A 27,163-nucleotide genomic window follows, 5' to 3' on the forward strand; every position below is an offset into this window, starting at 1 on the left:
CCTCTATAAGGTCACCCCTCAGCGTCTAATGCTCCATTGAAAACAGCCTCAGCCTATTTAGCCTATCCCTATAGCTCAAACCTTCCAACCCTGGCAACATCCTTGTAAATATTTTCTGAACCCTTTCAAGTTTCACAACACCTTTCCTTTGGGAGGGAGACCAGAACTGCACACAATTTTCCAAAAGTGGCCTAACCAATGTCCTGTACAGCTGCAACATGACCTCCCAACTCCTGTACTCAATACTCTGACCAATAAAGGAAAGCATACCAAACACCTTTTCACTATCCTATCTACCGGTGACTCCACTTTCAAGGAGCTATGAACCTGCACTCCAAGGTCTCTTTGCTCAGCAACACTTCCCCAGGACCTTACCATTAAGTGTACAAGTCCTGCTTGATCTGCCTTTCCAAAATGCAGCGTCTCATATTTCTCCAAAATAAACTCTATTTGGAACTCTTCAGTTCATCTGATCAAGGTCCCATTGCATTCTGAGGTAACCTTCTTTGCTGTCCACTACACCTCCAATTTTGGTGTCATCTGCAAATTTACTAACTATACCTCCTAAGTTCACATCCAAATAATTTATATAAATGACAAAAAGCAGTGGACCCAGCACTGATCCTTGTGGCACTCCACTGGTCACGGGCCTCCAGTCTGACACTGGTCACGGGCCTCCAGTCTGAAAAGAAACCCTCCAACACCACGCTCTGGTCGTCTACCTTTGAGCCACATGGCTAGTTCTCTCTGTATGCCATGTAATCTAACCTTGCTAACCAGTCTACCATGAGGAACCTTGTCGAATGCCTTACTGAAGTCCATATAGATCATATCCACTGCTCTGCCCTCAACAATCCTCTTCATAATGTCTTCAAAAAACTCAATCAAGACCTGATTTTCCATGCACAAAGCCATGTTGACTATCCCTTGTCAGCCCTTGCTTTTCCAAATACATGTAAATCCTGTTCCCTAGGATTCCCTCCAACAACTTGCCCACCACTGATGTCAGGGTCACCAATCTATTGTTCTCTGGCTTTTCCTTACCACCTTTCTTAAATAGTGGCATGACATTAGCCAACCTCCAGTCTTCCAGCATCCCACCTGTGACTATCGATGATACACATGTCTCAGCAAGGGGCCAAGTAATCACTTCCCTAGATTCCCACAGAGTTCTCGGGTACACCTGATCAGGTTCTGGGGATTTATCCACCTTTATGCATTTCCAGCACCACCACCTCTGTAATGTGGATATTTTTCAAGATGTCACCATCTATTTCCCCACATTCAATATTTCCCATGTCCTTCTCCCAGATCTCTAACTGTCATATTCTGCTCCACAGTAAACACTTACGTAAAACACTTGTTTTGTATCTCAACCGTTTCCTATGGTCAGACACACAGTTAGCCTTGAGAGTGTGTTGCTCCGAGGAGCAGGAGAAGAATCGACATTTCGGGCTGGAGCCCTTCATCAGAAATGAGGCTAGGAGCCTCGGGGATGGAGAGATAGATGGAAGAGGGGTGAGACTGGGGCGAAGGTAGTTGAGAGTGCAATAGGTGGATGGAGGTAAGGGTAAAGGTGATAGGTTGGCGAGGAGGGTGGAGCGGATAGGTGGGAAGGAAGATTGACAGGTGGGACAGGTCATGAGGACGGTGCTGAGCTAGAAGGTTGAAACTGGGGGGAGGGGAAATGAGGAAACTGGTGAAGTCCACATTAATGCCCTGCGGTTGAAGGGTCCCGAGGCAGAAGATAAGGTGTTCTTCCTCCAGGCATCGGGTGTTGAAGGAGTAGCAATCTGCCTGACCTATTGTGCTTTTCCAGCAACACACTCTAGACTCTGATGTCCAGCATCTGCAGACCTCACTTGCACATAGTTAGCCTTGACCTTTAATGTGCCCTATTCTCTCCCTCGTTACTCTTTTGTCCTTAATGTATTTGTAGAATCTCTTTGGCTTCTCTGTAAACCTATAGTTCAAAGATGTCTCATGTCCCCTTTTTGCCCTCCTCATTCCCTTTTGAGTATACTCCTACTGCCTCAATACTCCTCTAGAGTATGACTCGATGCTACCTGTCTCTAGCTGTCACATGCCTCTTTTTGTTCTTGACCAGAGCTTCAGTTTCTCTTCACCTCCAGAAACTGCCTCTGGACTCTCGTTAATTCATTTTGTAAGCCTCTCAATTTCCAACTCTCACTTTATCTGCAAATACTGTCCCCAATCAACTTTTGAAAGTTCTTGCCTAATTTCATCAAAAGTGGCCTTATTCCAATTTAGAACTTTAACTTTTAGATCCAGTCCATCCTTTTCCATCACTATTTTAAAACTGATAGAATTATGATCACTGACCCCAAAATGCTCCCATACTAACACCTCAATCACTTGCCCAACCTTATTTCCCAAGAGAAGATCAAATTTTGCTCCTTGTCTAGTAGGTACATCCACATACTGAAAAAGAAAATTTTCTTGTAGACGCTTAAGTTCCTTTTCATCCAAGCCCTTAACACGTTGGCAGTCCCGGTCTATATTTGGAAAGTTACATTCCCTACCATTACAATCTTATTGTTCTTACACAAATCCAAGGTCTTACAAATTTGCTTCTCAATTTCCCACTTACTATTGCTAACCTTGTAGTTGGGAACTCAAACCTCTGTGTACACCTACCTGCAGGGGCAGCCCCTTTAGAGACCAGAGATGTTTGTGTCGCTGTTGTTGCCTTCGCTTCTTCTTCCAGTGCTGCGAAACGGGCTGCTTCCTCAGCGGCAGCTGCTACAGCCAGCTCCTCAGGAGACAGTCCCAGTTCAGCAAGGGTCTCTGGCCGGCTATCAGCCAGCAGCTCTCGCGGAGGGAGGAGCTGATCTTGCTGCAACCTGACTCTAGGTTGAGGATTCAAGGCCGCTGCTGTTTCTTGGTTTGTACTGGAGACCCTAACTGCTATTGTGGCACCAACACCAGTGGAGCTAGTAGGCAGAATCTGTACAACATTCTGTCCCACTGTAGACACAGAACCTTGCTCAATGCTATTAGACTGTCCTTCAGTTGATGGGATTGCCTGCAGGAACAGAAAAATAATTTCACAGCTCATTTACATTGTAGTAATTAAGTCATGGTGCCAGTTCTAATTGCTGCACAGAACAATTAATCGATCTGAATCTTCAGATGGAATTAGTAAGAAATCTCAGGTGTCTGTTCTCCAGCTTGTTCGGGTTATTATTTAGATGTTCAAGCAAGGGTTCACACAGCTCTTATGCATCTTCACTATAGAAAATAGCAAAGTTGTTCACTCAAACTTCCCTTATCCTCAGTATTAGCTCCCAGCTTCAGTGAAGTGGTGGGGAAGTTCTGAAGCTTTCACTGAGGCGAAGAACTTCATGGAAAGTACATGGATGACCACTAGGCAATCAAAATATAATAGACAGTTAGTGCAACAGCACCCAGAATGCATTCAGTTTTGAATACTCATGAAAGTAATGGTTCATCTGGGGAGTGCAGCATAAGCCATGTTAATGGCACTATTGGGTTGTCAGCTTATGGACAAGGAATACCAGAAGTGCAACAGTGATACATGATTCAATATTATGGACAAAGATAGGAGTTCTGAAGTAATAGGCATGATTCCAGGATGGTGGACTGCCTTCCTGGTGCCATAATCAAGAATGTGACTGAGGGGCGTGAGGTGGGAGGGTGAACAGTCAGCAGGTCATAGTCCTCTTTGGTATAAATGATACAGATATTAAGGAGGTAGTCCTCCAGGCAGAATTTAGGGTGTCAGGTGGAATAGGATCTCAAAAGTAATCTTCAGATTACTCCCAACGTCACATACAAACAAGTTGAGAAATAGGAGAATAAAGGGGATGAATATGGGACTGGAAAGGTGGTGCAACAATGAGTTCTTGAGAATCTTGAGTAACTGATCAGCTTCAACCTGAATAGAGCTGGAATGGAATTCCTTGCAAAACATTTCACTCATGCCATCATGAGGGTTTAAACCAATTTGGCAGGGATGTAGGAACCAGTATTAGAAAGGAGCACCAAGGTGCAGAAAATACTAGCACTAGAATAAGGGATAATAAGTTAACAGGAGGCTAAGGGAGAAAGTAACAGTCCAAATCAAGATTACTGTGCATATAGTTGAATGCATGGAGTGTGGTAAATAAAATTGATGAGTTACACATGCAGATTGCTATGTTGAAATGCAATGCTGTAATGGAATGCTATGATGCAATAATAGAGACCTGGTTCAAAGAAGGGCAAGACAACGTTTTTAAATATTTCTGGAAACAAAGTATTCAGGTGTGAAAGAAAAAGGGCAGAGGTAGCAGTATTGATTGCTTTGTTGGGCTAGAGGAAGGATTGTAGCAGTGTTCTCCAATGATCAGCTTTGGGACTCAAGCTTTTCTTGATCATTTGATCTTAGTGTACATAACACAATTTCAATGTTTGCAGATGATACAAAACTTGGAAGCATTGCGAATTGAGAGGATGGTGCACAACTTCAAAGGACAAGTCAATGGATTGGCCAGACAAGTGTGTACTATTGCCAAGTGTTATGGATGAGACAAATACAAGTGAGAACACAAATAGTGATAACACAAAACATATAGAGGGATAGAAGCAGGTTGAGTGAGTGGGTAAAAAAATTAAGAAATGGAATAGAATATGGGGATATGTAAGGTTATGCACTTTGGCAGGATGAACAGAGAAGCTGAATATATCATATGAATACAGGAAAACTCTAGAAAGCTCCAGCAAAAGAGGAATTTGAGTGTCCTTGTGCAATATACCAAAAGCTAGGAGGTAACAGGGAAGGGAATGTCAGTCTTCATTTCAAAGAAAATGGAATATAAAAATAGGGAAGTCTTGATTCAAAGCATAAGTTATCATGAACAGTTTTGATCCCGTTATCTAAGATAGACAGGACTGGAGGCAGAGAAGGTTCACTAAGTTGATCCCGAGATTGTCTCAGGAGAACATCTTGTATGGGGTGGGCCTATACTCATGACAGTTTAGAGCATGACAGGTGGCTTTATTGAAAACATACAAAATGCTTAGGAGCTTGCAAGGGTAGATATGGAGAGGCTAATTTCCCTTGTGAGTCAGTCTAAGACCAAAGTGAACAATCTCAGACTAAGGGGCCACCCGGTTAGGGCAGAGATGAAGTGGAATGTTTCCCTCAGAGTGTGGTGAATCTGTAGAATTTTATTTAAATTACAGAGAGCTGTGGATCTTGGTTCATTAACTATATTGAAGGCGGACATGGACATACTAAATCAGCAAGGGAATCAAGGGTTATGGGAGATGACAGAAAAGTGAGTTGAGGATTCATAGAGTCATAGAGATGTACAGCATGGAAACAGACCCTTCGGTCCAACTCGTCCATGCCAACCAGGTATCCCAACCCAATCTAGTCCCACCTGCCAGCACGCAGCCCATATCCCTCCAAACCCTTCCTATTCATATACCCATCCAAATGCCTCTTAAATGTTGCAATTGTACTAGCCTCCACCACTTCCTCTGGCAGCTCATTCCATACACATACTACCCTCTGCGTGAAAAAGTTACCCCGTAAGTCTCTGTTATATCTTGCCCCTCTCACTCTAAACCTATGCCCTCTAGTTCTGGACTCCCCCACCCCAGGGTAAAGGCTTTGTCTATTTATCCTATCCACGCCCCTCATGATTTCATAAACCTCCAAGGTCACCCCCTCAGCTGATCTCACCGATTTGCAGAACAAACTCAAATGAGCCGAATGGCCTAGTTCTGCTCTATGTTATGGTCACACCATCTCACAGTCAACCACACGCTCACTATGCTTCAAATTTAAGGTTTTCCCTCTTGATTAAATTCCTTCAGCACTTCATCTTTTAAGCTCTATAACCTAGGTGACCTCTGCAATTCTCAGATCTGTCCGCCTGTGCCCCCGCCTCCATTTTCTTTTCCACTCCACCACTGTGGCTGTCCCTTCAATCATCTAGATGCCATGCTTTGGAATTAACTTAAACCCCTCAGCCTCCCTTTTCTTACCCAAGATCTCTCTGACAAAGCTTTCACTCGCATTCTACCTCATTTTTGTCTGGTTACGTGAAGCATGAATTTTTCTGTAAATTAAAGTTAAAATTTAATTCAAGGTCCAAATTCTTTTACTCCAAGTATACAAGTTGTTTGTTTTCTGTGGATTAGTGCAGCATCTGGTTCTGTATGGCCAAGTACAATGAACGAAACGCCACTTGAATCAGGCTTTGCGTGCCGTTAGATGTAGTAGGCACATTGACTAGGCCATGCCATACTCTGATTAATACAATTTACATCTAATTGTTTTGAAGTCCCATCTTAAACATGGCTCCTCCAACATTTGCTATGTACAGCTCCACAGTGCTAGTAGTCTACATCTTGTGTCAGAGGACACTGTTTAAAGATTGCTTGCTATCCAAAAGCATTTAATTGGGTTTTAAGCCCACATCCCGGTACAGTCCCAAATCCTATGTATTTCTTCCTTGCCGTACCTGTGTGGAAGGTCCAGGGGCAGGTGTGGACTGTGTTACCATGGTAACTGCCCCACTCTGTGCTGTAGATGCAGTGGTTGCAGTGTTTGTTGTTCCTGCTGTTGCTGTTTCACCATGCACACTTTCAGGAATACCTTGTGCATTCATGGCAGGTGGCTGGACTGCAGAGTTGGATGAGCACAAAAAAAATGATGATTGAACATTAAGTTAACTTACAGTTTCAATTATGTAACAAACTTTACTTAACACATGTCTCAACGCAGTGTAGAAACAAAATGTGCTACACAACACAAGGCTTCCCATGATAAATTAACCATCATAGTTGAAACAAAAAAGACTCACTTTTATATATAATCTTCTACAATCTCAGGACACATGACAGCCAATGAAATACTATTGAAGGGTAGTCACTGTAGCAGCGTAGGAGACACGGCAGCTAAATTACACACTACAATCTCCCACAAGCAGCAGTGCAATAATGACTAGAATAAACTGATTGGGTTTTGCAGATTAAGGGATAACTATTGACAACAACAGTGATGGAAACTTGCCTGCTCTTTAAATTAGCACAATGGCATCTTTTACATTCAGAGAACATACAAGGTCTTGATTTAATGCCTTGTTTGAAGGACAGTGCATCCAGCAAATGCAGCATTGCATCGGCATTGCATTAACAGCTTTAACCCTTTAAACCCTTGCGCACTTCAGTCCCTAGGGTTTGACTTTTTCACATGGTATCTATGTGGAACGAGTAGCCAGAGGAAGTGGTACAGGCAGATATAATTACAACATTTATAATTATTTGGATAGGAAAGGTTTAGAGGGATTTAGGCCAATGAGACTAGTTCAGAATTGGAGATTGGTTGCCATGGACAAGTTGGGGCGAAACACCTGTTTCCACGCTACTTGCCTCTACAACCTTATAGCCTGAATCCACAATTTCTGATTCAGAAGCAAATCTGCCTCCAACTGAACCACAGCTGACAGTACTCTATTATGAGCAGTTAATTCACTCATGAGCTCTGCAAGTAGACAACAAATTATTACAGTTCTGAGGAAGGGTCACTTGACATATGCATGCAGGTGTGTGTAACTGACATATAAGCATAAGAACGGGATGCCATTCAGTCTTTTGAGCCTGTTCCACTATTCGATTAGATAATGGCTGATCTGAATCAAAACGTCATCTACTTGCCTTAGTTCTGTGGGTCACAGAGGTGATCAACAAAAATAACCATTAAATCAGTAAACCAAAGTATTCCTAATGTTCTTGTTCCTCTGGTATACTTGCCTTGGTTTGCTGCAATGTTTGCTGTGGTAGTTGTAGATGTGTTGGTGGTGTTGGTTTCTGACGTCTCATGGGGAGGATTTGAACATCTGACTGGCATTTCAACAAACTCAAGTCTGTGGGTCTGAGTTTCTGAATTCACAGTAGCAACTCGAGGTGCCGCCACCAAAGCTGATCCTGAATTTACAAGCTGCTGTGCTTGTTGTGCAACCATACCACCAGGGGAGGCGACAATCGTGACACGGTTTGGCTCAGACACAGGCTGAAAAGAGAAAAATTCACAGACGCAGGTAAGAGATGCAAAAAGGAGAAACAATGCCAATGAGACAATGCACTTTACCTACTAACCTACTAACTGAGGTGCACAACAATGTAGTAAGACCTGGTTTCAAACAAAAGGTATTTTGAGGAATATCCAAACAAATCTGAGTGATGAATCAGTGGGCAAATATGATGCAAACTACCATACAAGATAAAAACACCTGGCTTGCACAAAGCTAATTTCAGTTCAGAGACTGTTATAGCTGGCTACGAGTTAGTGAGGAATTTGTTACTCCTTACATTTCTCTTTTAATTTGCATTTTTGGACAATATTATCCATAAAACCCACAGTGCCAGTAATACTACAAATCGCGGCTCCCTTTTACCAGTGGAGTATCCACAGACCTAGAAATACAGATTTACGGACATGTGGGAGTCGAGTATAGAGATCAACCTCCGCTTTGGAATAGTGAAACCCAATACGAGGCTTAATTTCAGCAAGCGGTCGTGTATTTTCCCCCTTTATTCTTTCATAGGATATGGGTATGTGTTGGAAGGCCAATGTCTGTTGTCCATCCCTAAATGCCATTGAAGCCATTGGTTAGGCCATTTCAGAGGGCAGCTAAGAGTCAAAAACGTTGTTATGGATCTGGAGTCATATGTAATCATAGAGTTGGTCTGCAGGTACAACAAATAATTAGGAAGGCAAATGGAATTTTGTCCTTCATTGCTAAAGGGATTGAGTTTAAAAGCAGGGAGATTATGTTGCAGTTGTACAGGGTGATGGTGAGGCCACACCTGGAGGACTGCGTACAGTTTTGGTCTCCTTATTTGAGGAAGAATGTACTGGCACTGGAGGGGGTGTAGATGAGGTTCACTAGGTTGATTCTGGAGTTAAGGGGGTTGGCTTATGAGGAGACACTGAGTAGACTGGGATTATATTCATTGGAATTTCTAAGAATGAGTAGGGGATCTTACAGAAACATATAAAATTATGAAGGGAATCGATAAGATTGAAGTAGAGAGGATGGTTCCATTGGCCAGTGAAACTAGGACAAGAGGACATAGCCTCAAAATGAGGAGGAGCAGATTTATGACTGAATTCAGAAGAAACTTCTTCACCCAGAGGATTGTAAATCTATGGAATTCCCTGCCAAGTGAAATAGTTGACGTTATTGCAGTAAACGGTTTTAAAGTCAGAGTTTTTTTTGAACAATAAACGAAATAAGGGATATGGTGAGAGGGCAGATAAGTGGAGTTAAGTCCATGAAAAGATCAGCCATGATTTTATCGAATGGCAGAGCAGGCTCAAGGGGCCTGATGTCCTACTCCTTCTCCCAGTTTTTAAATCAGGCTTAGGATGCAAATTTCCTTCCCTAGAGGGCATTACCCAAAGTGTGTTCTTCCCACAAGTGATGATAGTTTCATTGTTACCATTACAAATCCTGGAACGTGCTTCTCAACATCATAGTGGGTTTACTCAAACTTGATGGGTTGCAGTGGTTCAAGTTGTTATGAAGGTGTAGGCCTTTAAGAGAGAATGAAAGCTGGCAAGGACTGACTGAAAGCACAGTGTGCTGAACAATTAAAAAATGCAACATTTGGTTGTGAAACAAATAGGTGGAGCTAGGTGACATGGTACACAACAAATTTGAATTCGGCCAATCAGTTTAAATTATGCCCCAAGATATCAAAATCCAATCAAATTTGAATTTGAATGTTTTGACGAGACAGTCCGATGTTTTGGGGTATATAAAATCGGATATTTTGAATAGTTGGGGAGAAACGCAAAGAGCAGCTAAGCAGTCTGCTAGCAGAATAGCTCTCTGAAAGGTACCTGTCCGTAAGAAATTTGTGCCGAAGACCAAAGAAAAGATCATTTCCTGAAGAAGGGCTCATGCCGGAAATGTTGATTCTCCTGCTCCTTGGATGCTGCCTGACCTGCTGCGCTTTTCCAGCAACACATTTTCAGCAAAAAAAAAGACAACCCAGGAAAATCTACAGGGGAGAATCAACCTCGCTGGTTGGTTTTGAAACGTGATTTGTTTTTGTAAATCTTAATTGGGATTTTTATTGGATCAGTATTGTAGAGTGGGAGATAAAAGACACGTTTAAGAGAAAGGAATTGTAAATAGTTGTGGTCTAATGTTCTCTTTTGGACTTAAAAGAATAAAATGGTTAAATTTTTCTTTAAATAGCAATATTTGGGGTGGTTCTTGCCACTTAAAACTTAACAGATTATGGTGCGAGGTGTGTTTTTCTGTATGTCTGGTTTAAATTAGCCGAGGGATTTACCCAATATCGTAACAAAGTAAGCATTTCAACACTAACTTCTCAAGGGCAGTGAAAGATAATCAATAACTGCTGGCCCAGCCAGTAACATCAACATCCCATGAATGATAAATAAAATTGAGACTAACTTTGTACTCAACATTTATTAATTGCATTTTAAATTCTATCACAATTCTATTGGAGTCTCTGGATTATTTGTTCAGTGACATTAACATGATACCATTTATAGAATTTTTATAGAATCCCTACAGTGGGGAAAACAGGCCCTTCGGCCCAACAAGTCCACACTGACCCTCCAAAGAGTGACCCACCCAGACTCATTCCCCTACTCACTACTCTAACTTATCCCTAACTAATGCACCTAACTTACACTTCCCTGAACACTATGGGCAATTTAGCATGGCTAATTAACCTAACTTGCACATCTTTAAACTGTGGGAGGAAATTGGTACACCTGGAGAAAACCCATGCAGACACTGGTAGAATGTACAAAGCGTCGCCCTAGCCTGGAATTGAACCTGGATCCCTGGTGCTGTGAGGCAACAGTGCTAACCACTGAGCCACCGTGCTATCTTTAGGCTAAAGGACAGTAGTAACACGGTAGACATTGCATTCCCATTATTTGTTGAGGACCCAGAGGGTTGTTTAGCAGCCAAGCCTCATTATCTTGTCAAAGTCACAACATTTCCATTGAATTGAAATTACAGTAACATTTTGAAAGTTTGGGCCTTTCCTACCTGAATGGTGATGATGGGGGAAGTAGCTCCAGTTACAGCAGTAAGTTTCTGAGTGGTGTTAGGGGAAGCACTGATTATCTGGCCCGTAAGGTTGGCAATGGTACCAAGAGTGGCAATGGGAGTGTTGAGTGTTGGTGAAACGGTGGACACTCCTGCAAGTGTTGTACCTGCTATCGTCCCCAATGTACTTGCACCTAAAGACAATTATGACAAGACTTGAACAACACAGTTTACAATCAATTCCCAAACATCAAAATCAAAAAATATACAAGTGAACCAAATTCCATTTTAAGTTACATTTCTTTGAGAAATACTTGCAGACTCCTGTTCAATTTCCGTTTTTTGGCAAGTTTTTTCACTGTCTATTCCTTGTCTATTTGGCCTGACACATGAAGAAGGGACAAACACAAGTGAGAACATAGCTCTTGTAGCAACTCCCAAGGATCTGGGATTGTATATAGATGTTGAGTACAAACTCTTGCTAGTACTTTTCCAACCTCGGGTCTATGCAGTCAATTACAGTGACATGCTGACTGACTCACTAGAGAATGATGGATCAAAAACAAGATCTTCCAGGCCTCTATATAGGGTACAGCAAGACTGCATGCATATTTGCATGCTGAGCCATGATCTGAGCAGGTTTCCTGCTAATCATTCAAAATCATGTTGTCCTAAAAAATATTGAAAGCAAGATTCTCATCAGCCACACCCTCCTGCTAGATGAAGTTAGACCTTCTCTTCATCCCTCAAAAAAAAAGGAAAAAACCTTTGGCTCCTGTATTCTTGCATATCTGGCCTCATATCCAACTTTTATTTCTCCTCCAAAGTCCTCGAATATATTGTCATCTTCTAAATCCATTCTCATCTTACCATCACTATGTTTCAGTCATTCTAATCAGGTTTCCCTCCACAGCACTGACTATTTCAAAGTTACAAATGACATCCTATGTGAATGAGACAAAAGGCAAGTGTTTCATCCTTGTCCTTCTCCAGATGTCTTTGGACAGGGGCTGGAGGATCACATCAATGTTATTATTTGGGTTGCACATGTCATATGATTTATTAGATAAGAATGAAAACACAAATCACAGAATCACTTGAACTGACTTCTTTTCCTGCTCCCTTATGGTTATTCTGGTGTCCCTCAAGAATCTATTCTCGATCCTTGCCCATTTCTCATCTATTTACCGCCACTTGGATAAAAGTCGGTCTCACAGTCTTCATGCATGTACTGATGGCACCAAACTCAATCTCACCATCAGCCCTCTGAATTCCTCCACTGTTGCTAAAATATCAGATTATTTATTTGACATCCAATCCTGGTTAAGCAGAAATTCCCTCCAATTAAATATTGGGAAGGTCAGACTTGCTGTTTCCAATCCCCGCTACAAATTCCATTCCTTCAATACTACCTCTATTGGTCTCCTTGTCAACAGTCAGCTTAAGCCAGTCTGAATGCAATCTTGGTGTTGCAGTTGATGAGATGTGCTTCTGACCTCAATTGTGCTATCACTATAATTACCTATTATCACCTCTGTAATACTGCTTTGCTTGCCCATGTCTCAGTTAATCTACAACTGAAAAGTTAATGCAATCCTTTACTAACTCCTCTAGACTACATTATTCTGACATACTTCAGGCTACTTTGCCACAATCTACTCTCCATCCTCCATAAACTAGTGGTCATCCAAATCTCTGCTACTCATGCCTTACCTTGCAACAAATTCCATTTTCTGAGCAACACCAACCCACACTGGGTCACAATCAAGCAACATCTTTAAGGCTCCTACACTCATTTTCAAATCCAGCAATAGCCTTGCTTCCCCAGTCTTTGCAATGTCCTATCCTACAATATTGATACTCTCCTGATTTTGACTGCTCATGCATTGCCAATCAGAATCGCACCTCTGCTGGAGGCTGTGCTTTCAATTGCCTAAGCCCAGAGCACTGGAATACACTCTTGCCTCTCCAGCTCATTTTCCCCATTAGGGCACTCCTTATCTTTTGAAGCAAGCTCTTGGTCATCTGACCAAACATTATTTTACATGGCTCAGAAGCACATGGTTTTAAAATACTCCTGTGCAGTGCCTTCAGTAATTTGTTACGTTAAAGACAGTATACAGCGGAACCTCAATTATCCAAATATTGGATTAACCTGCAAGATCGCAAGGTCCTGATAATTGGCTAACTCCAGCATTTGATTATCCGGAATTCAATTAACCGAACGAAACACTCCCCGCCCGTGTCCTTCGCATAGTCGAGGTTCCTCTGTACTAATAGAAACTGCAGCTGTACTCAGGGCATCATAGAGTGACGCCTTCCTTCTCTCCACTGTCTTGCCCTAATTAGATGGAATTTACTAAAATTGCAAGTGGAATCTTGTTGGGCCTCTCCATCTTAGGAAAGCAGTATTACAGCTTGCCATGACCCTCCACCTGCTTTTCACATACTCAACTGTTCTCTCATTTCCAGCTTCAAAATCCACATCTTCCATCCCTTCCTAGCCATGCTCCTTGGTAAATATCATTAACAGCAAGTGATAGACCGAGCTAAGTGATCCCACAAACAACAGATCAGATCTAAGCTGTGCAGTCCTACCACATCCAGTTGTGAATGGTGGACAGTTAAACTCACTGGAGGAGCAGTATCCACAAATATCCTGAATGATGGAAAATTAATGCAAACAAGGCGGCTGAAACATTCGCAGCAATCTTCAGCCAGATGTGCTGAATGGATTATCCATCTTGGCCTCCTCCAGTAGTGCCCAGTATAATGATATCAGTTTTTAGCCAATTCGATTCACTCCATGTGAATTAAAGAAGTGGTTAGAGACACTGATATTGCAAAAGCAATGGGCCCTGACAACATTCCGGCAATAGTGCTGAAGACTTGTGCTCCAGAAAATGCCGCTCCCCTCGCCAAGCTGTTCCACGAAGATACAACACTGGCATCTACCCGACAATGTGGAAAATTGTCCAGGTATGTGCTGTCCATAAAAAGCAGGATAAATCCAAATTGGCCCATTACTGCCTTAGTCTACTCTCGATCATCAGTAAAGTGATACAAGGTGACATCAACAGTGCTATCAAGCAGCACCTGCTCAGCGACGACCAGTTTGAGTTCCACCAGGGCCACTCAGCTCCTGACCTCATTACAGCCTTGGTTCAAACATGGATAAAAGAGCTGGATTCCTGAGGAGAGGGGAGGATGACAACCCTTGACATCAAGGCTGCATTTGACAGAGTGTGGCATCAAGGAGACCTAGAAAAACTGGAATCAATGGGTATCGGGGAAAGCACACTGGTTGGTGGAGTCATACCTGACACACAGGAAGACAGCTGTGGTAGTTGGAGGTCAGCTCCAGGACATCTCTGCAGGAGTTCTTCAGGGTAGTGTTCTCGGCCTAACTATCTTTCGTTGCTTCATCAATGACCTTCCCTCCATCGTAAAGGTCATGAGTGGGGATATTCACAGATGATTGCTTAATGATCAGCACCATTTTCAACTCCTCAGATACTGATGCAGTCCATTTCAAATGGAACAAGATCTGAACAATATCCAGGCTTGGGCTGACAACTGGCAAGTAGCACTCAAAGCAATTTATATAATCTGGGACAAAGCAGACCAATTGACTAATACCACATTAACTCCCTTCTCAACAGATACGATAGGGTCAGGTGTGCACCATCAATGAGATACATTGCAGAAATTCAGCAAGTCTCCATTGATAGCACCTTCCAAGCCATGACCATCAGCCTTTAGAAGGTGAAAAGGGTAGCAGATAAATGGGAATATCATCATCTGCAAATTCCTCTCCAAGGCACTCACCATCTTCACTTAGATCTAGAATGCCATTCCTTCAGTATCACAGTTTCAAACTCCTGGAACCCCTTTCCTAATAGCATTGTGTGTATTTATACCAAAAAGACTGCAGCGGTTCAAGATGACAGCTTATTATCACCTTCCCAAGGGGAACTCGGAATGGGCAAGAAATGTTGGCCCAGCTAGTGACAGCCACTTTTCTTGAATAAGAAAAACAACTTAAGAGGGAAGGTGGCTGGATTGTACTTGGTACATGAATAGGAAAGGCTTAAGAGGGATATGGGCTAAACACAGGCAAATGGGACTAATTTAGTTTGAGGAGAAAGTGAGGTCTGCAGATGCTGGAGATCAAAGTTGAAACTTTATTGCTGGAACAGCACAGCAGGTCAGGCAGCATCCATGCTGCCTGACCTGCTGTGCTGTTCCAGCAATAAAGTTTCAACTAATTTAGTTTGGGAAACTTGGTCACCATGGACACGTTAGACCGAAGGGTCTGCTTCCATGCTGTACCACTATGATTCTACATAAACATGGTCAAATCTTCCCTACTACTCTGGGATAATGTGGACAGAAAAGAACAACCCACACATATTCTCACCATTATAAACCATCTCTTTTGATCGAATGAAATGTACTAAGCCTTCCACACCTGCAAATTTAAGTCAACAGAACTAATGGATTTTCTTCAGCTTTGGAAAAACAAATCACACTGGACTTATTGTGCTTCTCTCCCCAATGTCAGTTCCCCAAAATTATTTTAATTCAAATTTTCAACAAGGTGCACTCATCAATTTTCTCATATCCCAACACTTCATTACATAATTTTCAGTTCAACACCTGGGGGCAGGTAATGATTTCCTTTGCTCAGAATCCATTCACCCTATTAAAAAAGGTTTTTTTGACCACTTTGTTCTTTTCTATAAATCAACCAATGGTCAACTTTCTGCCCCTTTCAGATGCTGAACAATTTGCCACCAAACTGTGTCATCCATACCTAATACCATAACTTTTAAAAAATTCTTCCTGTTCTTTTCAGTTCCGTTGTAGGACTGCTCTTCTCAAGGTCATACATGCCTTCTTTCAGTATCACTGTGGTACCTCATTCATCCTTGTTCCCCATAGCCATTGTGGGATTTAATCATTTTGCATGCTCCACTGCCATTTATCTGTGGTATTGATCCCTTGATTCCACATGCTTCCACACCAGCGTAGGGAGCATATCTGTACCACTGTCCTCTCAGTCAAGACGTCAAGAAAGGATACATTCACTTCTAATGATGCCCTCATCCAGGCCCTAACGTTAAACATAATCTATTCAATACTTTGCTAATCTTCTAATTACAAGCATAAACTGAATGATCATCTCATTTGTTATTGTACAATGGCAAAATTTGGGACAATGTTTACAATCCTTACATTCTTCCACAATTCCTTACAAAACGTCATTCCTCCCTTTCTTTGTAATTTCTGCCAGTTTTAAAATATGAATGCACCATCTTATTCTCCAACTGTGGCATCCACTCAGTTCTTCCTTCTGTTCAATCCAGAGCCAGCTGGGCCCACTTCACAATGGTCTCCTTAAAAGCCTTTGTTCTGTTATTCACTTCCTTGGAAGTGGATTAAAATATATCTTTTTGACCACATCTTTGGTCAATTTGCCCAACCCACAACCAACGCTGCTTTGTGCCTTTTACTCCAAACATAACGAATGTTGCAAAACATTTAAGAAAGAAGGCATAAATACGTTATATGGTGTTAGCAGACTGCTTAACAAAAGCTATCAATACATGGTGTTGGTCATACCTGTGGTCCCTTTCACTACCAAAGTTGTAAGTGCTGGTTTGGCGGCAGATACAGTTACTGGAGTGATCAGTCTGACTCCAGTAACTGGTGTCCCAGATAATGTTCGCAGGATAGTGCCAGGCTGTCCTGCAGCACCTTTCAGCAACACCTAGGGGGGAAGTCAGGAGAAGGGAAAGGCATTTAAATTACACAAGCAGGCAAAAGCATATACTAATCAATGCTAAAAATCATCAAAATAATAAGATGAAGCCTTTTTTGACTCAATCCTATTTTCCAGGAATGTCAGCAGTTTTGGCATCAAGATACCTGCTCTGAAGGAGTCATTTAGTACTAATATCTACATGCAGAAAAGAAAGCGAGACATTTTCTTGGCAAATGTGTTAAATGCATGGTTTCTGTTGGGACTTATAAAGAAGAAAACACATCAAAGCTGATCATCAAGGCAAACATCAGAAATAACTTCCAATCTTTGAATTGATGGATGACTCAGAAAACTTTCTTACCCATTCATCTCTCATCAACATCTCCATTTCCCAACACTGCATATACTACAATGTTCAAGACTTTGCTTCTCGCACCCTGCCATGTTACCTCCACACTCGCAATTTCTTACGAAGAATTTATCCAAGCTCTCTCCAGTAATTAGAATATTCCACAATCTAGGCCAAGTTCTATACTACAGCCTTCCTGTGCAGTTGGGTTTCTTTGCAAAGGAAAAAAAAGCAAGTCTTGTGCACTGAACATTTAAAACTACCTAATCCATGGTGTTTGAGATTGTTATCCATATTATTTTTCCTTTTGAGAAAATGGGCAAGGAAAGAATTTTAAATCAGAAAAAGATTCACAGCAGTCTATATCCTGTACCAACCTGGGTAAGTCCCTGTTGCCCTGTCTGCAGTTTGGGTACAGCAGTGATGAATTTTGTTGGTGTTCCAGTTCCGGAGGTCATTACTTTTGTAGTGATGATGGTAATTGGGGATTTCATACCAGGACTTCCTGTGACACCTGAAATAGAAAGCGCAGAAAATATAGTGAAATTAAAATCACTCACCACACTCAGGCATGAATTCTTAGTACATTACATGGCAATTCTATTTGTCTAGGTTAACCTATAGATGAAGACGACAGAAATTGCTGAAGAGTTAAAAGCAGAGTTAATGTTTACAGCCCAGTGACCCTTCTTCAGAACAAAGGGTGAAATAAAGAAGGGACACTGGACTAGAAACGCCACCTCTACTTTCTGTCCATAGATGCTGTCGGACCTGCTGACTTTCTCCAATAATTTCTGTTTTTGCTTTAAAGTGTAGTCACTTGTTGCTGTGTAGGGAAAGTAGTAGCTATTTTATATTTAGCAAGAACCTACAAAACCCAAAACTAACTAATTACCAGATAATCTGATTTAGTGACATTGCTTGAGGAATAACTATTTGAACATTCATCTATCGAATTGAGGGAAAAATATTTAGTTATGTTAACCCATACAATAACTTCATAGCGGAACTGTCCCAAATTCTTGTCCTCCAGTCCTTGAAAGCAATAAACAGAACAAGGCTGGCATAGTTATCTTTTAAAAATTTTCCTCTTCCCAATGTGGCCAAATGATGTCACCTTCCTTGTTGTGGCACTATTTCCTAGACAGAACTGACTTCCTTTTTCTGAAGGTGCTAAAATGGGGGTTAGGCATAAATCCTTATACTCCATCAAACCTGCCATCATTCAGCTCACAGCTTTGGCAGGCAACATTATTTGGCAACCTAAGTACCTGTAACCAAGTACTGCCTCAGATACTTTCAAGGGCTGTCCCACCTAGGAGGGGGTAAACATATTTTTGATGATTAAAACACCAAGATGGTACAAATCAGTAGCATATGCCTCTCAAGTTAAAAATCATGAGGTGAAATCTTATTCAAAGCTCTTATTGGATACAGTTGAAACATAACAGTCTATCTGGACTGAATGCAGCACCAACATGGGATCATACTCGAAAGAAACTCAGAGCTCACTTGCTCACCTTTCACCAAACAACTGACACTCATGACAGACCTGCTGCTTAGCTTGTTCCCACCTCATGTTCATATCTATGAATCAGGAGACCTGGATTCAAGTTCCACCTGCTCCAAAGATGTAGAATAATAGTTCTGAGCAGGTGGGTTAGAAAATATCCACAATTATCAGTTTCCAACTTCTGCTTTGGATATTGATCAAACTAGTTGGGGAGAAGCCGGCTCAAAGAACAAAAAACTTCTCGGCTGTTTACCTGCTTCTTGAGAATTAACCTTAATATGGGTCCAGTGTGGTGCAAGGCAGAAGTAGGGGCAGAATTCACATTCCCCAGTGCTATCCTACACTTGCACCTTGAGGACGCATAGTGGGTGGTCATTCATTAGAAAATAGTTCTGGCCAAATAGTCAAGAAATGTTAAGGATAGCCCATGAAATTTCTATGGCAAAGCATGTCAAAAGACTTTTTCAGAAGACCCAAGTAAATACAAATCAAAATTTTAATTAGTCAGGTCTTCACTGGAAGATGGTGCAGTTTTGTTAAATGTGCCATATGTGACAGATGGTGGAAAAACCACAACCTACAATCAAACAGGCATCTCTAATTATCAAACAAAAGACAGATAATACTGGACAATCTCAGCAAGTGTGGCAGCATCTGTGGAGAGACAAAGAGAATTACATTTTCAAGTTTGATATGACCGTTCAAGTGCAGGGCCTTTGCCAAAAACACACACCACCTGTATTCTTTGCTATTATGGATACGGCTAGTCAGTTCCAAGAGACCATTCCCTTGACAACAATTATCGTTAAGGGAATGGTAACAAAACCTCCCAGTTCTTTGTGCAGTATTGATTATCGACAGACATCCAGTCGGATCAAGGTTCCAATTTTATGTTTAAACCTTTTCAAAAGTTGATGAGCCTAATCTGGGCACAAAACAGTTAAAAGTTTTCAACACACCATTCACAGGTACAAACAGCCTTAGAGTGGTACCATCAAATCCTAAAAGCAATGATCAGAGTATACTATTATGAATAGCACTGTGATTGGGATAAAGGACTGGAAATTTCTTTGTTTCCTACTTGAAAGTCACCTAATCAATCTATCAGTGGCCCTTTGAATTAGTTCATGGATAAGAGACAAGATGATCCTCAAACTAATCAAACAAAGGTCTTCGTACCGAAGAACAAATCTTCCATTCGGAGAACAGCTTGTGGAAGCCTATAAAGTGGCTCAGGAAACCTTTAAAGCTTCACAATCATGAAGCAGAGGATACAAGGTAAACCATTGAAAGCACAATTTAATGGTTCACATAAGGCAGTCAAGATCATTAGTTAAGCAAATTATTCAACTTGTACTTCAGATCGCCAGAAAGAGCAGTCTGTTGAATATGTTGAAATAGTACCATTACCAGGGAGGAGGATACACACACGTGTCAGGTAGTTAGGACAATTGTGGGTGAAAGGCAGAGCGAAAATGAGAGGAAGAAATCGGAATAATTTATAAACTAAACATTACTGTCCAGTAAGCTAACATTGGACTAATCAGAACATTAGATACTATGCTCTCATACTTAGCTGAACAGAACAAATACACCTAACAAGGGTACTTGCATTTTATGATCTGGTTGTAAAGCAAGCAAGAAAACACTTTTTATTGGAGCTCAGTAAACTAGCTGGTAATAAGTCAAATTTAAAAAGGAGTCTGCCAGGATTCCTACAGCTTTAGCCATATATTAAATGGATATAGAGGAATTGTCTCCTATAAAATAGTATCCTTGCTGTTTGGGTCTACAGAAACATAGTAGAAATCCAATACATGTTAGAAAATCACCTAACTGAACCCAGTCAAAGAAGCTGGAGTTCCCCAGACGAGTGTGTGCCTAATACCAGATATGCAGAATCTAGTTGCACTAACTACAAAAAGGTCAACATAGTGATAAAGACAATTTGCAATCCAATTCCATGCTTGAAAGACTGTATTAATAAAGCTGGTATGCCATATTTCTTACCAATGTATGACTTTAACACAAGCTAAGGAGATATTAACCCTTGTCACACCAAATAGTCTTTTCCAATGTTGAATGATGCCACCCAGGCTTAAAAAAAAATCACAGCCACTTTCTAGAGGTTAATGATTCAAATAGTAGTATGTGTTCCTAACTGCATTGTTTACCTTCATGATATACTGGTGCTCTGACTGTTACAATAGCCACTTGAATCAATTAGAAACTCTATTTAGAAAGTTACAACCAGCCAATTTGGTGATAAATCTTGCAAAAATCAAGTTTGCAAAAGCACAGGTAACTGACTTGGAGCAAAGCAAGTGCTGTCAAGAACAGAGAAAGTAAGCTTTGATAGAGTTCCCAGGCCTAAAGCTGAATTTGAAATTGATGATTTTGGAAATGTTTGGTTTCTATTGCTACCAATGGCATTTCATTTCCTATAATGCCTACATATTCACACCCCAAAGAAAAGGTCTCGGTGCTATGAAACTTCATATTTAATCACTTTTGTGAACATGAGTTTAAGGACCAAGGATATACAGTTTTCTTTTAGAAAAGGTGAACGACAGGCATTGGAACACCTTTTTAAGCCAGGCATTTCCTAGTAGTTACATCTCTTATGATTCTGGATCAGTGGTGCTGGAAGAGCACAGCAATTCAGGCAGCATCCGAGACTCTATGCTACTTTCTCCCCACCCCCACCCTCCTCTAGCTTATCTCTCCACGCTTCAGGCTCTCTGCCTTTATTCCTGATGAAGGGCTTTTGCCCGAAACGTTGATTTTGCTGCTCGTCGGATGCTGCCTGAATTGCTGTGCTCTTCCAGCACCACTGATCCAGAATCTGGTTTCCAGCATCTGCAGTCATTGTTTTTACATCTCTTATGATGTCAACATTTGTCTTTGTGGAACAGAATGACAGCCATCTGAGCATTTAAAACCTTATGCATTTTGTCCTCAAGAATCAAAGATTATTGGCCAAAGTGCTTTTTAGTCAATCTTTGCAGAAAGGAATAATTTTTGTCCTTTCACCTGGTTTGCACACATACATGCTTATGAGTGCCATTTCCAATATTTAGAGGGGCAAACATTTATATTTTCATATTACAAACTGTGTGCTCATCAGCTGTGCATTTTTACGTCTAGCCTATTTAACCCTTTAAGCATTTTAAAAGCCACCAACAGGTCACCCATCAATCTTCAATTTTCTACAGCAGAAAATAAGAAATCTGAAAGGTTGAATCTGTTCCAAAAGTTAAACCCTCAGAACTGGCATATACTCCAATACAATCATCATTTTTATAATTATACAGACCAAAACCACGAAGTATTTTAAGTGCAGTCTAACCAAAACTCTATACAATCCCAACAACAATTCACTGCTTCTCAATTATAGTCCCATAGAAATTAATACCCGTGCTTTGGTGCATTTGTATGGCCTCATTAAACTGTGTTGCTATTTCAATGATTTGTGCATCAGTTTCCCTGAATCGCTTTTCTTCTGTTGCTCATTTAGACACCTGCTTTCCAAGCAGCAAGTTGCCTCCTCATTCCTCCGTTCAAATGCATCACCCAATACTTAGCTATATTAGACAGATCAATGCTTTTCTCTGGTCTATACCCGTAGTTCCGGACTGTGAAATAAGTGCAGACATAGGGATGGTTTTGAGAATGGTGGTCGCTGGTTTCGAAGAAGCAGGTGACACATTGCTGAGGCTGACGAATGTCTGCTTAAGGCCCACATTCCCAGCCTGTGAGGTGGTGATGATGGTGGCAGGCTTCCCATCTGCTGAAGTAACAAGTTTCAAAATGGTAGCTCCTGGAGGCAGTTGACCTTTGGTCTGATGAATTAAAAAAAAACCTATTAGCTATATTGCAGAACAAATCGAATTCCTCAATATCATTTGCAATCTGGACAAACACTCCTCTCACAGAAGCCTGACAATGTGTGAAAAGGAATCTTATTTAAGTTTTAAAGTAAAATCTCCACTAATACATGAAACAGGATTGAGAGAACAGCTGTAATAGTTAACTTCTGACAAAACTTTTTTTTGCAGTCAGCCAAAACACCATAAAATTTGTTTGTTTGTAACACATGCATTTCAGCAAACATGCTGGGCATTATTTAGGTTCTATTACTTTACACAGGGTGGTAGGTGCTGGAACATGTTGCCAGCAGAGGTAGTAGAGGCAGGCATGGTAGATTCATTCAAGGAGCGTCTGAAGAGATGCAGGAGGAGGTGGGGAGCAGAGGGATACAGGTATTTATGAATTGGGCAGTAGGTTTAGACAGTGATTTGGATCGGCCCAGGCTTGAAGGGCCGAAGGGCCTGTTCCTGGGTTGTAAATTTCCTTTGTTCTTTGTATATACAAGCTTTACACTTGATGTGTAACTTGAGAATAATCTGGATAGGTCTATAGCAGCATATTTGAAAGTAGGATTTACACAGTCCTTTCAGGAATCTCATGCAAGTCATAAGACATTCAATTTCTCATCACTGAATTGGCTCAGTGTTCGTATTAATTGAACTGTTGTTTTGAAACAAATGGATTTTCTTGGAAGCAAGGCAAGTTTCTTTCTGAAACAAACAGAAATGGATTAGCTCTCGAAGCGTGGGTGGACACGGCTGGCATAACAGCTGCTTGCCAATGTCACATCCAATTGGTCTATAAATCTCAGTGAAGAGAAATGGGGATGGCTGGGAGGCCAAGGGAATGCATGGATTCTGTGACACCCAAGGCTCATGGAAAAGGCCCACAAATGAAAGACGTTTGATACCTTAAGAGTTGCGAGTTGTAATTATTCAATCCCATTCAAGGGATATGCAAATCCACTTATTTTAGTGCACTTTCACGATACGCAACCACACAAAATTGATGGCAAGGAAAAGACCAGATGATCTATCAAACCTGTTGCTTGTTTCACTCAAGTTGCCACAGCTTCTACCTCTATTATAAATAATGTTTTCCAGTAACGGTGATTTTAAAAAGCATAATGTTAACCTATAGAACACATTAGCAACGTCACGAAATGCTAACCTGGAAGATCTGTGTAAGTGGCCCAGTGGAGCCTGGGTTTGAGATGGTGGCTTGTTGCCCTGGTTTAGCCTGCAGGGTGAGCACTTTTCCCAGATTGGAAATCTAGGATACGAGGAAAACTGCAACATTAGTAAAATACTGGGGAAATCATTACATCAACCACCCAAAAGACATTTAATTGTAATAAATACCAAGTCTCACCTCCAGTGCTTTTCATTTTTGCGTTACTTTCCTTTATAATTACCAATGCAGACTTTACCTGACCTTCCCCATGTTAAGCCACCACAAACTAGATAAATAATTTTACCTTAGTGAAATTTTGTCTAAATACTCACGTGTTAAATATTTCTCAGCATAAATTCTGCGACTCAATTCTCGGACTATTGTTGTACAGTCACATGTACACTACCAGGTCACCAAGTTAAAAAGCAATGTATTTTGTTTCCTAAATTTGTGCAGCACAATGTTTGCATTTGCTCCCTGACTCCCATTTCTCCTGGTAGCAGAAAATCTTATTGGATTAAAATGTCACTGGCACTATACCCAAATAATAACAGTTCACTAATCAAAGAAAAGTCAGTGCCAACAAGTTATTCTATGGTCAACTGCATCATAGTGAAGTCAACTAATTGCTCCTCTTGCATTGCACAATGAGTTAGAAGCAGGAATCCTGGATATTTTATGAATTTAGCTGACCACATGACAACCTCTACCATAATGTCACCAATGACAAATTTAATCTGGGAAGCAAACGTGAAACTTTCCTGGTCTTCTACTCGGTTCATGCTGAGAAGAGCCTTACCTCCCTCAACCTTTCTTCAAAAGACATGTCCTCCAGTCCAGGCAGCATTCCGGTAAATCTCCTCTGCACCCTTTCCAAAGTTTCCATATCCTTTCTATAATCAGGTGACTAGAACTGAACACAATATTCAAAGTGTGGTCTAGCCAGGGATTTACAGAGCTGTAGCATAACCTTGCGGCTTTTAAACTCAACCCCCCAGCTAATGAAAGCCAACACACCATATGCCTTCTGAATAACCCTGTCAGCTTGGGTGGCAACTTTGAGGGATCTATGGACCTGCACCCAAAGATGTCCTCTGTTCCTCCATACTGCCAAGAATGCTGCGTTTAACCTTGTAATATGCATTCAAATTCGACCTTCCAAAGTGAATCACTTCACATTTTTCCAGGTTGAACTCCACCTGCCATTTCTCAGGCCAGCTCTGCATCCTGTCAATGTCTTGTTGCATATCCACCATTCCAATAACCTTCGTGTCATTGGCAAACTTACTAACCCAACCTTTCACTTCCTCATCCAAGTCATTTATAAAAATCACAAAGAGCAGACATTCCAGAACAAATCTCTGCAGAACACCATTGGTCACCGAGCTCCAAGCTGAATACTTTCCATCAAATACCACCCTCTGTCTTCTATGGGCCAGCCAATTCTGTAAACACACAGCCATATTTCTCTATACCCCATGCCTCCTCACTTTCTGAATGAGCCTACCATGGGGAACCTTATCAAGTGCCTTGCTAAAATCCACATACACCACATCCACTGCTCTACCCTCAATGTGTTTTGTCACATCCTCAAAGAATTCTGTAAAACTTGTGAGGCATGATCTGCCCCTCACAAGGTCATGCTGACTATCTCTAATCAAACTATGCTTTTCCAAATAATCATAAATCCTGTCTCTCAGAATCCTCTCCAATAATTTGCCCAACACCAACACAAGACTGACTGGCCTGTAATTCTGAGGATTGAACAAGGGAATAATATTTGCCACCCTCCAATCATCTGGTACTACTCCAGTGTACAGTGAGGACACTAAAGATCATTGCCAAAGGTGCAGCAATCTCTTCCCTCGCTTTCTGTAGTGACCTTGGGTATACCTGGTCTGGTCCAGGTGACTTCTCTATTCTCATGTTCTTCAAAATGTTCAGCACATGCTCTTTCTTAACATCAGCCTGTTTCATACTGTTCTCACAAACGACAAGGTCTCTCGCACGAGTGAATACTGAAGCAAAGTTTTCATTAAGGACCTCCCCAACCTCTTCTGACTAGAGGCGCAAGTTCCCTCCACTATCCTTGATCAGCCCTACCTTCATTCTGGACAACTTCTTGTTCCTCACATAAGTGTAGAATGCCTTGGAGTTTTCCTTAATCCTACCCTCCAAGATTTCTTCATGCCCACTTCTAGCTCTCCCAAGTCCATTTACTAGTTCCTTCCTGGCGACCTTGTAACTCTCTGGAGGCCTGTCTGATCCTTGCTTCCTCAAACTTAAGCAAGCTTCCTCCTTCCCTCGAACACAGAACATAAAACATTACAGTGCAGTATAGGTCCTTTGGCCTTCGATGTTGCGCCAACCTGTGGAACTAATCTGAAGCCCATCTAACCTACACTATTCTATTTTCATCCATATGTTTATCCAATGACCATTTAAATGCCCTTAAAGTTGGCGAGTCTACTACTGTTGCAGGCAGGGCATTCCATACCCCTACTACTACTCTGAGTAAAGAAACTATCTCTGACATCTGTCCTATATCTATTACCCCTCAGTTTAAAGCTCCCCTCGTGCTAGCCATCACCATCTGAGGAAAAAAGCTCTCGCTGTCCACCCTATCTAACCCTCTGATTATCTTATGTCTCAATTAAGTCACCTCTCAACCTTCTTCTTTGTAACGAAGACAGCCTCAAGTCACTCAGCCCTTTCCTCCATACTAGGCAACATCCGAGTAAATCTCCTCTGAACCCTTTCCAAGGCTTCGTTCTAGAATGCGGTGACCAGATCTGTAAGCTATACTCCAAATGTGACCGCACCAGAGTTTTGTACAGCTGCAGCATGACTTTGTGGCCCCTAAACCCAATCCTTCTACTAATAAAAGCTAACACACCGGACGCCTTAACAATCCTAGCAACATTCAGGGATCTGTGTACACGGACACAGAGATCTCTCTGCTCATCTACACTACCGAGAATCTTACCATTAGCCCAGTACTCTGCATTCCTGTTGCTCCTTCCAAGATGAATCACCTCAGCCTTTTCTGCATTAAACTCCATTTGCCACCTCTCAGCTCAGCCCAGCCCAGCCCAGCCCAGCCCTGCAGCTTATCTATGTCCCTCTGTAACTTGCAACATCCTTCAGCACTTTCCACAACCCCACTGACTTTAGTGTCATCTGCAAATTTAGTAACCCATCTTTCTATGCCCTCATCTGGGCCATTTATAAAAATGACAAACAGTGGTGGACCCAAATCAGATCCTTGCTGTACACCACTCTTAAATTGCTCTCTCAATTGACGTGGCAGGGCACTTGGTTCAAGAGCAACTCGGGATGGGCAACAAATGATGGTCTTGCCAGTGACACACTCATCCCATGAAAGCAAATTAAAACAAAAGTGAAAAAAATTGATC

The 27,163-nt window shown here is 41.5% G+C and overlaps 1 protein-coding gene across 1 annotated transcript in view; it reads right to left on the reverse strand.

Moving 5' to 3' along the window:
- The window catches only part of LOC122558798 (host cell factor 1-like), a 117,392-nt gene that overhangs the window by 24,783 nt on the left and 65,446 nt on the right, over positions 1-27,163 (reverse strand). The window contains exons 12-19 of the mRNA XM_043707576.2: positions 23,745-23,846; positions 22,327-22,546; positions 17,569-17,705; positions 16,701-16,848; positions 11,076-11,269; positions 7,789-8,047; positions 6,498-6,658; positions 2,659-3,046 (exon numbers count right to left, since the gene is read on the reverse strand). Of these exons, the coding sequence (XP_043563511.1) occupies positions 2,659-3,046; positions 6,498-6,658; positions 7,789-8,047; positions 11,076-11,269; positions 16,701-16,848; positions 17,569-17,705; positions 22,327-22,546; positions 23,745-23,846 (1,609 nt within the window). The remainder of the gene's footprint in view (positions 1-2,658; positions 3,047-6,497; positions 6,659-7,788; positions 8,048-11,075; positions 11,270-16,700; positions 16,849-17,568; positions 17,706-22,326; positions 22,547-23,744; positions 23,847-27,163) is intronic.

Source organism: Chiloscyllium plagiosum, unplaced genomic scaffold, assembly GCF_037043375.1.
Source record: "Chiloscyllium plagiosum isolate Xiang-an unplaced genomic scaffold, Cpla_swu_hap1 HiC_scaffold_14, whole genome shotgun sequence".
NCBI lineage: Eukaryota > Metazoa > Chordata > Chondrichthyes > Orectolobiformes > Hemiscylliidae > Chiloscyllium > Chiloscyllium plagiosum.